This window comes from Quercus lobata, chromosome 1 (assembly GCF_001633185.2).
Source record: "Quercus lobata isolate SW786 chromosome 1, ValleyOak3.0 Primary Assembly, whole genome shotgun sequence".
Lineage (NCBI taxonomy): Eukaryota > Viridiplantae > Streptophyta > Magnoliopsida > Fagales > Fagaceae > Quercus > Quercus lobata.
This window is the reverse complement of record NC_044904.1, coordinates 37,294,276-37,306,616: the sequence shown is the minus strand read 5'-3', so window position 1 is coordinate 37,306,616 and position 12,341 is coordinate 37,294,276. Positions and strand designations below refer to the sequence as shown.

The 12,341-nt window shown below is 34.1% G+C and overlaps 1 protein-coding gene across 2 annotated transcripts; it reads right to left on the bottom strand.

The window, feature by feature from the left end:
• Window positions 1-5,117: 5,117 nt before the first annotated feature.
• LOC115989211 (protein disulfide-isomerase 5-1) lies at window positions 5,118-11,528 on the bottom strand. 2 transcript variants are annotated; one of them, XM_031112883.1, is made up of 5 exons: window positions 11,146-11,525; window positions 10,832-10,890; window positions 10,496-10,671; window positions 5,702-5,807; window positions 5,118-5,437 (listed from the first exon to the last, which is right to left on the bottom strand). In XM_031112883.1, the coding sequence occupies exons 1-4, from the start codon at window positions 11,266-11,268 to the stop codon at window positions 5,713-5,715; spliced, it is 453 nt and encodes a 150-aa protein (XP_030968743.1). In that variant the 5' UTR covers window positions 11,269-11,525; the 3' UTR covers window positions 5,118-5,437; window positions 5,702-5,712. The 2 variants fall into 2 exon arrangements, with proteins under 2 accessions (XP_030968743.1, XP_030968749.1); XM_031112889.1 differs by lacking the exon at window positions 5,118-5,437 and adding an exon at window positions 8,741-8,774 and having other exon boundaries at window positions 5,724-5,807; window positions 11,146-11,528.
• Between the last annotated feature and the right edge of the window lie 813 nt (window positions 11,529-12,341).

The following is a 12,341-nucleotide window of genomic DNA, read 5'->3' as shown; positions in this document are numbered from 1 at the left end:
TTCGTCCTTTTTCTTTATTTCCTTATTTTGTCTTTCCTTCTTTATTCTTTTTTTTTTTCACACTCCAGAGAAGAAGATGATGAAGATGAAGATGAAGATGATTCAAACATAAGGATTTTGGGATTTTGGGTTTTTGGGGTTTTTTTTTTTTCTATGGATTTTGGGTTGATTTTGAGTTGGGTTTAGGATGAGTTTTCCAATGGGATTTGAGTTGATTTTAAGTTGTTTTTGTTTTGATTTTGAGTTATTTTTGGTTTGGTTTTGTTGATTCTGTGTTCGGAATATCAAAGGTTGAAATGGATTTTGTTGATTGTGGGGGTAGACTGGTGAAGAAGAAGAGGAAGACGAAGAAAAAAGATAGAGTAGAGAGACTTATGGAGAGGGCAGAGCAAGGCAGAGAGAAGAGATGGAGGCGTCGTGCAAACTGCAAAGGGAGAGCAGAGATGAGAGATGAGGGCGTGAGAGAACTGATGGGTATTTCGGTAATCCTAATATGCAACGGTAATGATCCAAAACGCGCATTGCGCGTTTTCATTTATGGACCCTTAGGGGTCCATAAGCCCTTCCGCATTTCTCCTGATTTTTTCTTTATGCCCAAAACGCAACTTTTATAAAAAAGTTGCGTTTTGGGTTTAACCAAATGCATATTTTGGTTTGGCTTTTTTCAAAAAGCCCTTTTTGGGCTCAAAAAGTGGAAACAAACGGGGTCTAGAAGTAATTAGTTAAATGAGTTTTAATGGGTAAATGAGTTTTATATATCCAACCCAATTATACTCACCCCCAAACCCACCTATTTGACCCCCCTTACGCAAACATTATGTCCCTTTCCCTTTTGAAAGCTGAGAGTCTCAGGGAAATTAAGGGGGTTCAACTTGGAAGAAATGGATGCTCCTTCACCCATATTTTGTTTGTTGATGATTCCCTCATTTTCTTTCAAAATGATAGGCATTCTCTGTCCAATATACAAAAAAATTGTGTCTTGGTATTGTTCCATTTCTGGAAAAAAGTATTAACTTTTCAAAATCTAATCTTTACTGTTCCCCTAATATGCCTAGAGAGGACCAAGATAATCTAAGCTCAAACCCTTCAGGTTAACTTAGTCCAAACACCAAGCAAATATCTTGGCTTAAACTTCAAGCTTAGGGGAAAAAGAGTGGGTGATTTTCAAGTCCTTGTGGATAGGCTTCAATCCAAACTTGAAGGATGGAAAGCAAAACTTCTATCTCAAGCTGGTAGAACCACCCTCATCTCATCAATTCTCCAGGCAATGCCTCTATACACTCTTTCCTCTATGAAAGTTCCTGAAACCATTTGAAACAAAATGAACACCATAACTAGAGCTTTCTGGTGGGGTCATGATTTAGGAGTGAGGAAGTTGCACCTCATAAATTGGGATACCATTTGCAGACCCAGAAGAGAGGGAGGTCTTGGGCTTACAAAATTCAGTCTCATAAACCCAGCAATGCTAGCTAAACAGTATTGGAGAATTAGCCACAGACCTCAATCCGTTCTAGCTAAAACCTTTAAAGCAAAATATTTCAAGAAATTCTATACATGAGTGTTCCCCTAAACCTCATCGCTCCTAGTTCTAGAGAAATATCATTGATAGGAAAAACACTAAACTCAAAGAAGGGAGATGGTTAACTATGAATGGTAAAGAGATTACACTCACTCATCCAGCTTGGTATCCTTGCCAACCCCAAAACCTAGACAATCACAGGTTACACTCGGGCACAGTGGCTGATTTAATTGATAATAATTCATGTACTTGGAATGCTTATCTGGTTAGAACACTATACCCATATCCCATATGCAATGAAATTTTGGGATATCCCATATCCAAGACAGGAACGGGTCTTGATAGTTTATTATGGAAACACTCCCACTCTGGTGACTATCAAGTTAAGAAAGCTTACAACATGCTTCTTAAAGAGGCTACCTTTCCCTGTTCTGTTCAAAACAGAAACCATCATTTCCCAAAATTATTACTTTGGGAAATCATGGTTTCTGTTGGAGTGTGAAACTCCCCGTGAAAATTATTACTTTTGTGTGGAAGGTTCTCCATGACAGCCTCCCTGTGAAACTAAGTTTAAAGAATAGAGGGATACCAACACCAAGTACTTGCCCTTTCTAGGATGAATCCATATCTCATCTATTTCTCTACTGTCCTTTTGCTAGAGCTGTGTGGCATGCATCCACTTTGGCTGTACATACTTCTGAATTAAACAATGTATCTGTCTAACATTGGATTGGGACTGTCCTCCAAAGACATAAACTGCTGGGTCAGGGGATGATGTTCTACATTCAATCCTTATTCACCTTCCTGTGGACTATTTGGAATCACGGGAATAGAGTGGTTCATGAAGGAATACACCCAAACCCAATGGAAGTTATTCTAACAGCTCAATGTTTAACTTGCAGATACCAGGAAGCCTTTTCCAAAAAACAAAATCTTGATCGAATTATGGACTATTAACCTCTAAACTGCGGTAATGGAGAAAGCTGGCAGCTGATCATCAAAGTTGTTGGGGCGAGAAGGAAAAATCCTAACAGATGTGGATATGTCTCTGAAGCCATCAATTTGCAAGGAGACCTCATCTTCTCTGGTGGAGCAAGTTGTGCTGCTGATTCTGTTCTTGCTGCTGTTCAGGAAGCAACAATGGAGGCGTCCATAAAAGCTACAACTCTTGGCTATAGACAGATCCTTGTACTAAGTGATTGTAAGAGACTAGTTCAAGTATCAAATGGGAAAAACTCTCCCAATTGGAAGGAAAAAATTATGCTCACAGATTCACATTCCCTATCACAAAACGGGCTGGTCTTTCAATCCTTTTTGTACCAAGGATCATTTTGTGTAAAGTTGCTACTTTAGCTGAGCAAGCTACTAGAATGCCAACCAACCACTGTTGGATTAATCCAACATTTTTGTAATAACTCTTGTATTGTTTCCTGGTTTTTTTCTATGAATGGTATCAAAAAAAAAAAAAAGAAGAAAAAATTTCAAATCTTGGTCAAGAGATTAAAATATGATTGATTGATTGTAATAAAAAGCAGGAACAACTGCATAGTACCTCCATGTGGTTTAGTTATATTTCAATTATCACCTTAACTTTTCAAAACCTACACTATACCTCTTGCCGATTGGTTTTTATTTATTTATTTATTTTTTAAAATCATAAAAATCAAACAATTATTTCACTCATAAAATAAGATAATGTGTATCTTTACTCTTGGTTTGGAACTTGGAAAAACATAGACAAAAAAGATTCGACTTGAACACGAGATGATGCAGACATGTGTCCAAAATTGGCCACATGTCTATATTGTGTCGTGTCCAGTGCATTGGATTACTGCTTTACTTAGATAAAATAAATACTTGCTAGTTCTCTCTCTCTCTCATATTTTGATGTCTATGTTGCAAGAAGTGGTTCACTTTCGCATAAATTTGCATCTGGAATGGAATGAAGTAGTTGAGATTGTTTATAATATGGACTACGGCCACATATTGATAGAAAAATGGATATTTATCTTTTCCCTTTTGGGGATGCAAATACAAGTTCTTCCTATGGAAATAACTGGATAGTGCCATTGAGTTCTTGGCAAATAAAATAATGGGTCTTACTAAATGTTGTTAGCATGGTTTTGAAACTTGGATTGTTCAAAGAATTGGAAAATTGAGAGGTTTTAGGTTTTTGAAGTTAGACAAGGTTGAATAGTGATGACATCATTATTAATTTAATAATTATTTAAAATATAAATAAATATATTAAATTAGTAAAAATTGAAAAATTGACTAAAATAGTCCAAATAAATATAGAGATCTATCTTTCAAATTTATTTTTCATATTATAATTTCATAACTTTCGTAAAGAAAGTAAGAAATATTAAATCCTAAGAAAATATAAATAGATATTGAATTTCTCAATCCTTAAAAGTACAAGGTATAATTGCATAAAGAAGCAAATAAACTCCAAATTACACATTGTTTATTACAAAAACATAGAACTTCATTCTTAAAAAAAAATAAAATAAAACTTGAGTAGTTCGGTTCGGTCACGATTTTCAAATCTGGAAGGTTCAACCTTGATACGCATGGTTTGGTGACATTTTTTTTTTTGGGCTAGTTTTTGGTTTTAAAATAACCGTCTCACAGTTAACCGGGTCAGGCTGTGTAGTTAAGTCCAAGTTTCACAACCTTGGTTGTTAATTTTCCCTTTTATATGATTTTTAAAATTTTTTTTTGTTCTATAAGATGTTGTCAGCATAATTTTGCACCTGAAATGGAGTTGTAGTAGTAGAGATTGTTTATAAGGTTCATGGAGATGATTCTAATTTTGCTCATTCTGGCTGGATTATGGTCACATATTGATTAAATAACGAGTCTTGCTAATGACTGATATTTGAATATGCCTTTTCTTGACTGTGGTCATATATTGATAAATGTTGTAAATTACATGATTAATATTTGAATATGCCTTTTCTTTTCCTTTGTTCGGTTCGGTTTGTATCTTTTCCTAAAAAGATCTCATATAATGTAGATTCTTTAATCGTAAATTCTCCATTGTCGCTTCAAAATGTTCGGTGAAGGACAAAAGAACTGGAAAAAGTAAAGCAGTTCAGAACCCTAATTACTTTTATATTAGGGATTGTCGAGACACCTGGAAAATTCCTGCCATTATGCTATGGTCTCAAGCCTTGGGCCTCTTGGGCAATTTGGACGACAATGTTCTATTTAATGCTAGGGGACTGTACATTCCACGTGTGTGGTGAGCTAAAAAAATTTGGAACCAGCCCATCTTTCTTCAAGGAATTGAAAGGAGGAATCTGACATCTCAGCCCCAACGTTATTGGTGGAGGCTTGTGAATAGTGGCTTGGTCTTGCTCCTAAAGAAAGAACAAATGGAATGGGCTGGGGTGTTTTTTTTTGGTTGTCATTTTCCGTAAATTTATAAATAATTTTCAATTTCCAAAACAGGGTAAATAGCATTGGGTTTGAAAAGTTATACAGGTTAAGTCTAAACCACAAGAAGGAATTATGTAATTTCCTCTAAAAAGATTGGTTCATTAGATGAATCTGAAATGGTCAGAACAAATTTATAAGATGTACTCGAGATACATTCCATATCCAAATAAGGAAGTCTGACAATATGACAACTTTGATTTATCATTTTGTTCCAAATCATTAAAAAAAAAAAAAAAATCTCAGATAGAATGTCATGAGATTCGACGTTCATTAATACACACTAATTCTCTCTGCTGTCAAGATTAGTTCTAAGTTTGTATCTTCCTGATTAAACAAACTCCGACCACAAGAACAAAAATGGGGCCATCTTTTAAATAATAATTGCTAGAACTTACAAGATGCTCACTGAGCCGGGTGGTCCATTCTGCTATAAAGTGCTGATGACCCTCCTTGTTCGAGTAGGAAGCCCCACACCTGCACCACAAGAAAGCCTTTAAATGTCAAACCACATATAAAAAAGATTTCTGAAGAGAGAATTTGTTTTTTTATCTGTAATAAAAGTGAGAAATTCATGTTCTCCAAGTAATATTCGCAAAAGATTTCAAAGCAAAACGGTAAAACAAACACAAATTTTGTTTGCCAAGACTAATTTCCATAATCCCAACCTTGACAAGGGATCACAAGCCCCTCTTATATGGTACTGCAAGAATAATTACTACAAAGCAATCAGGTGTCTACCTTACACAATATCACAATTCTTTATCACTGCCTAGTTGTGCTTTTGCTGCTGCCTGTTCAGCTTCTTCTATAACAAATTTTTTAAGTGATTCGACGTCCCTTGATCCTGGTAATTTTTACAGTATGCAAAAAGAAAGTCAGATCACTCAGTTACATGAATACCATTAAATTGACAAACTCAAATCATCAGTCTACAATTACTACATAAGCACTGAATGTCTCCAATTGGCTCAAGTCAACTCAACCAAACAAGTAATGTAAATGTACACAGCAGAAGAAGCTAATGTTTAGAAGATGCTGGCCCAAAAGAAATAATAATCATAATCATAATGAAAATAAAGTTGATAAATTGTTAATCTGAAATCTGGAAAACTGATCCTCCTTATTTTCATGACATCAAATTGCTAACATTTGGCAGCAATTCAGAAAATCATTTTCCTCATCTTGATTTGTGTCACAGAATGGTACATAAAAATCATCCATTTCAACACCCCCCCCCCCTCTCTCTCTCTCTCTCTCTGTGAATAAAAAAGAAAAGGGCTCACAGGTGTGGTCACTGCACCTGCACCATTTTCCCCTATCAGGTGCATGATTAATTACCAAGCAAAAAGAAGTGCTATATCTAGAAGTCTGATAATTGAAACTATTCAGGGAACCAAATCAATTGAATCCAGATGACTTTTTTTACTTATTAAAAAAAAAAAAAACTTAAATCCAAGTGACATATCAATATCATCATGTTTTTGGCATAGTTGCTAAAACAACTGTCACCATGACCATTATCATTATCATTATCATCATCACCATCACAATTTCATTATTTAAATCCTGCTATCACTATTCTCATATCACAAGTATTATCCCACATCCATCAGTCTCAATGATATAATCATGAATTCCACTGCAACCATCCATCCATACTGCCCCCAATATTTTTTAAAGTATCATGATTTTTCTTTCAAAACGTTATAGCATCATGACTAGCAGTGATCATTAACAAAATCATATTTTCTTTTGGAGAGATTACTATGGATATCTTGGATCAATAATTCATAAGAACGAGAAGATTGTGGAGGACAATAATCATTGAATAAAAGTAGAGGGCTGATTTGGAGAAGTGCATTTCTTCTTCATTTTTGATAAATATCACACATCATTTTCATTATAATATAGTTATCACTATTATCTTTCATATTTCTCATCCCATTCTAATTGCAGCCGCTAGCACCATTACTCTTGCCCCCACATCTCTCTCTTTTTTTTTTGAATAAATTATTCTCAACCTCACATCTTATGATGTCCATGCATGATGAAGTTCACCATTATCACGTGAAAAATTATATTAAACCATGTTTAAGTAACGTAACATGTCAGAAACAAGTATGGTATTCTATTCTGATCTGGGATGGAAGCACAGAGTCACAATATGCCATTAAGTTAGGGGCCATTACTTTGCCACTTCAAAATACTGGAGGTCTAAATCACATCCAAGCATCAATAAAAATTTGCTTCTTTACCCATATTAATAGCTTCAATAGTTGATCAACAGGATATAGAATAATAGAATATCATAAATTTTACCAGAGTAAACCCAAAGTCCACTAACATACATACTATATTGATTTACTTTGTTGTATATTAAATCTATTACCAAAATGAATTCCTCTACTTGTAATTTTCAACAATCAAAATAGAACATGAAGCCTAGCATTATTTCTCCTTCCCTATACATGCACATGTCTTACCATACACATTAACTATGATGCAGGATAAATGATTTACATGTTCTGGATCAGAATTTTTGATTACTGCCTTCTCAAAGCTTCATTTTAAAGATAAGTACCCTTCCTTTACAAGTTAAACATACTGTCTAGTGATGCGACATCTTTACACCTCATCTCTTTTTATTTATTTATATTTTAAATTATTAGAAAATGTTACTCTTCATCTGCTTTTAATAAAGAAGAAATTATTTTGAGTTAAAGAATTTACCCTAGAGCAAACCCTAATAATAGAAGCTATACAATGATATGCACTCATCTTTGCAAGTCAAATCAGCAGTCAGGAGTTTCATCATCTCATCCATAAGCAACTAATAAACATATCTAGAGCTACATCATTCAAAAAATGAATAGCAAGATAGAGAACTATGAAAACATTTCAGAGTTGCTAAAAAAGGCTTCAACCTCCAGAAACGTTTAAAAGCATATGCAAACATATCCCTCTCTGGTCCAGTACACTGAAACCCAAGAGAAATAAACTGCCGAGTTGGTCAAATCGTTTTTCTAACCCATTTAATATGTTAACTTGATGCGTTGATTGAATTGGGTCACTAAACTATAAAATGGAAGGGCACACTCACCAGAGTGCTTTTTTTTTTTACATGGCCAGTGGTGTTAGGGAAGATTAGGACGGTGGAACAGTTGAGATAGTGCCATGTAATCATAGTGGATTGATGTTGCATCTGCAAATTGAGTAGGGAAACAATGGATCATTTTCTACATGATGCTTGACAGCTTGAGAGTTGTGGACATTGGTATTTTGTTTGTATGGAATTTTGCTGGTCATACCTAGAATGGTGGTTGACTTGTTGGCATGTTGTAAGGGATGCTTTGTGGTAGAAATATTTGGAATGAAATTTCCTTGTGCGTTAGGCGGTGTATTTGGAGAGAGGAATGCTCAAAATTTTTGAAGGATGCAAGAAATTTTAAGCAACAATTCTTATGCTCTCTCTATGACTACACTACATGGATTCCACTTTTTGCTTCTCTTTGTCTAATTTATTGGAGTTCAATGATCTTTTAAATTTTAGACTTTAGAGGCTAGTTTTCCGTATAGGTGTTTCTCTTGTAAACTTACCATGTGTCTAGGGTTGCACCCCTTTTTTGATACATTACTGATGAAAAAAAGAAGAAAACTATGAAAGAAAGCATCTTTAAAGTAAGAGGAAGACCAAACTGGACATGAGACATGATTAGAAAGAATTAACATAATGTGAATCCCATGCTCAAGCAAAAACCCAGCCATTAGTAATAATACCTTGATTACAGATTTGAGTAGCAAAATCCAAATGCTGAGTGATAAGAGTTACACCAATTCGTCAGGCAGCAGCACATATGCATAAAGCTAGAAGTCGGTATGCAACATATAACAAAAATTCACACTAACCAGAAAGTGAACTAAACAAGGCACATTATTGACATTTGAATAACTATAGTAACAGGAGTAGACATGCACGCATTCATAAGCACATGCACTCAAATTGTTTAGGCATAGGTAAATGAAAACAACACAAATATTTGTTCTGCAAGTCCCTCAAAAATGTCATGCTCATGCAATACTATGAATGCTAGATCTATGAACAACCACCCATTGTGCAGTCCAAAATCTTTTCTTCGCATTTGGCCTTGTTAATTATAAATTTTCCATTAATCTTGTTCAATGTCTCCATGTGTATTCAATCCCCAACTTCACAACTATCTAGATGGTAAATTATGTTGTTGGATGATACACAGGACTAAGCAAATAAAAGATTCTCTGAGGTAACCTAGAATTATGGATAACAAATGAAGGTTTTCAGATTGAATATATATATATATAAGGAACAAAAAAAAAAAATTATTAAAAAGAAATCAAACCAAGTACTCTGAGGGTGTACTCAGTGAGAAGAACAGTCAATTCAAATTAAAATTCTCAAACATATCTAAAAGAGAAAAACAAGAAGGAGAATTAAACGCGACACTCCAGTCCAATAAAATACAAAAGAAAAGGCATTAAGATCAAGAATAGTCCTTTCACATCCCTAAAAACTTCTAGCATTCCGTTCTCGCCAAAGGCACCAAATAATGCAATGTGGCACTGCCTTCCAGAAGGCTATATATCTATGCCGTCAGAAAGAACCCTGCCAAACTGTGAACATATCGATAACTTTCTTCGGCATAACTCTCAGATTGAATTTTAAGCCAAATATAAGCACTTTTGATGCTTCCTTATAGAAGCCATTAAAAGCTCAAAAAATCTCTTTATCAGAAGGTAACCCAAGTAAATGCAAAAGCCTTGCCTAATTGAAATCACTTTACCACTCACAAACCAAACAAAAGGATTCCCTTCGATTTCCCTTTATATCAACCATCTTCATAGGTCACATGACCAAGTGCTGGAGTGCTAACAAAAGGATTCCCTTAGATTTATTTTTATATAACCCATCTTCATAGGTTACATGACCAAGTGCTGGTGTGTGTGTGTGCACGCGTCATTAGTGAGAACATTGCTTGACTTGCCTAGACATTGGGAAGCAAGCAGTTGCCTATTCTCCCACCAAGTTGCTATTTGAAATGTGAGACCATGTCACCAGCCAAATATAAAATATATAAAATTTGCATTACCATAACTGTATGGTGTCCTTCAAAACTTTCTGCCCATTTAGCACTCCTGGCATTTCATTTCTTAACTTTTTTTCTTTTCTATGAGCTATTTTGAAGCTTATATATATTGAAGCTTAAAGCTTAAATACATTAGGAACCACACTAAAAAGCCTCACTTGATGTTTTAAATGATTTGCTCCTCAGCAATTTCAAAGGCATTTGAATGGCACAATCCATGAATATTGACAATAATCCATAAGTATGAAAGCTTGAAGGCTTTCTTTATGGTTATTCAAGGCCAAAGAGTAAAATTCTCAAGACTTAAGATCAAAGAGGCAATTATAAACATTATGAGTTATGATAGAGCTAAAACAAACTTAAAAACACTATGCTGTCCAAATAGTAAAGACATAAAAAACATGAACATTACCTCGATATCTAGTAACTTCTTCTCCTTCATAAAAGAGCTTAAATGTGGGATACGAATGAATATCAAATTTGGAACACACCTCTTTACTCACACCGCAATCAACCTCTCCAATCTCTATCTCATCCTCTCCTTCCACCGCCTTCCCGAGGTCATCCCACAACGTCCCCAAGTTCTTACTGAAAAACCCGTTAAAATTATCATTACTCGCAACGCAAACAACAATGTGTATACATATATGTGTGTATATAAGAACATACAAATTCCATAACTAACAAAAGTCTAGCTTATTAAAAACAATGAAAATAAAACCATAGCTTGATTTCTATAATTAATTACCAATGCTTACACCACGGAACACAGAATTTCACAAACCATGCCGTGTCCTTCTCCTTCACCTAAACCAACAAAACACACATAGAAAAACAAACAATGAATATTGGTCCTAACCGTATATCAATTCTTTCATTGCTACTAAATATAAAATTACCAAAAGAACCAAACCGAAATCTTTCTGTGCACAGATAGGTAAATATAATTGGGATTAATATATATATATATATATATATATATATATATATATGTTATTGGATCTGTTATATTGAGTGTAAAAAAGAAGAAGATAAAATTAGGGTTAAATTTGGGGTAGTTACCTTGTCGGAGAAGGTGTCAACGGTTAGGGTTATGACTTCGGCGGTAGAGTGAAATGTTAGACCCAATAGAAGAATAAGAATAATAAATGAAAGGTGAATCACCGAAGGAGATTTCGTTTTCATCGTTGTCGTTGATGATGATGATGATGATGATGATGATTATGAATGATAATTCCTGAGCTGAGACTCAAGTCTCTCAGCGTTTCCTTTTAGCTTTTCCGGGAAAATAGATCAGCACCTGAGGCGAAGTGACTCACAGAGAGAACACCGGTTCAGAAATTATACGAGTTTGTGAAACACGTGGGTTGCACGTGAAAAAGAAGAAGAAGAAGAAGAGAGATATATGTCCAAGTTTAGAGAGAAGAAATATATACAGTATACTAGTAGATAACTAGATAAGAGAAAGGAAGAATAAAGGAAAAAAAAATACGTGCGGTAGAAGGGAAGAAATTAAAAAAAAAAGAAAAAAAAAATATATATATATATATATATATATATACACAATATACTCTAGATGGAAGAAGTTGATAGGAATAAAAAGTATTTGCATTGAGTTTCAAGATTAAACTTGTTTATTGAAAGTTCTATAAAATGTATTTTGCCATGTGAAGAGGAAATAAGTAGTTATGATAAATAGACTTTCCATCACATACTACCTTAGTTTACCAAGAAAGAAAAAATTATATATCTATTTTTTATAAAAAAATTTTAGACTAATTTATCTTCAAGTTTAAGAAAAAGCTTTGTATTAAAAAAAAAAATTCAACGTTTTAATTCAATCTAATTTTTTTTAATTTTAATTTCGGACTAATTTATCTTTAAGTTTAAGAAGAATCCGTATACAAAAAATTGTCTAATTTCAATGAGGATTAATTGTTAATTGATTATCCAAAAAAAAAAAAAAGTGAAGAAAAAAAGGTTGCATGTTTTGTTAAAACAATCTGATAAGAAAAAATAAACTTTTTTTTTTAATATCTAAAAAATTACTGCAATTTGATGAACTAACTTGGCACAATTACAACTTCTAAACTTTTACTGCAATTCAGTGAAGCCAACTTAGCCAATAAATTTTCAATTTTCATAATTTGTTGATGTTGCAAATTATGAATAAACATTATTGCAACATTAATGTTGTATGGGACCAATATTGACCTTTTGACATTGATGATGTGTAAATTGTCAGTCCTATAGGTTCG

Coding starts and splice junctions, on each gene's coding strand:
- LOC115989211 (XM_031112883.1), bottom strand. CDS start 11,268: ATGAAAACGAAATCTCCTTCGGTGATTCACCTTTCATTTATTATTCTT. Junction 10,891..11,145: donor TTGACACCTTCTCCGACAAG/GTAACTACCCCA, acceptor TTGTTGGTTTAG/GTGAAGGAGAAGGACACGGC. Junction 10,672..10,831: donor GTTCCGTGGTGTAAGCATTG/GTAATTAATTAT, acceptor CGGGTTTTTCAG/TAAGAACTTGGGGACGTTGT.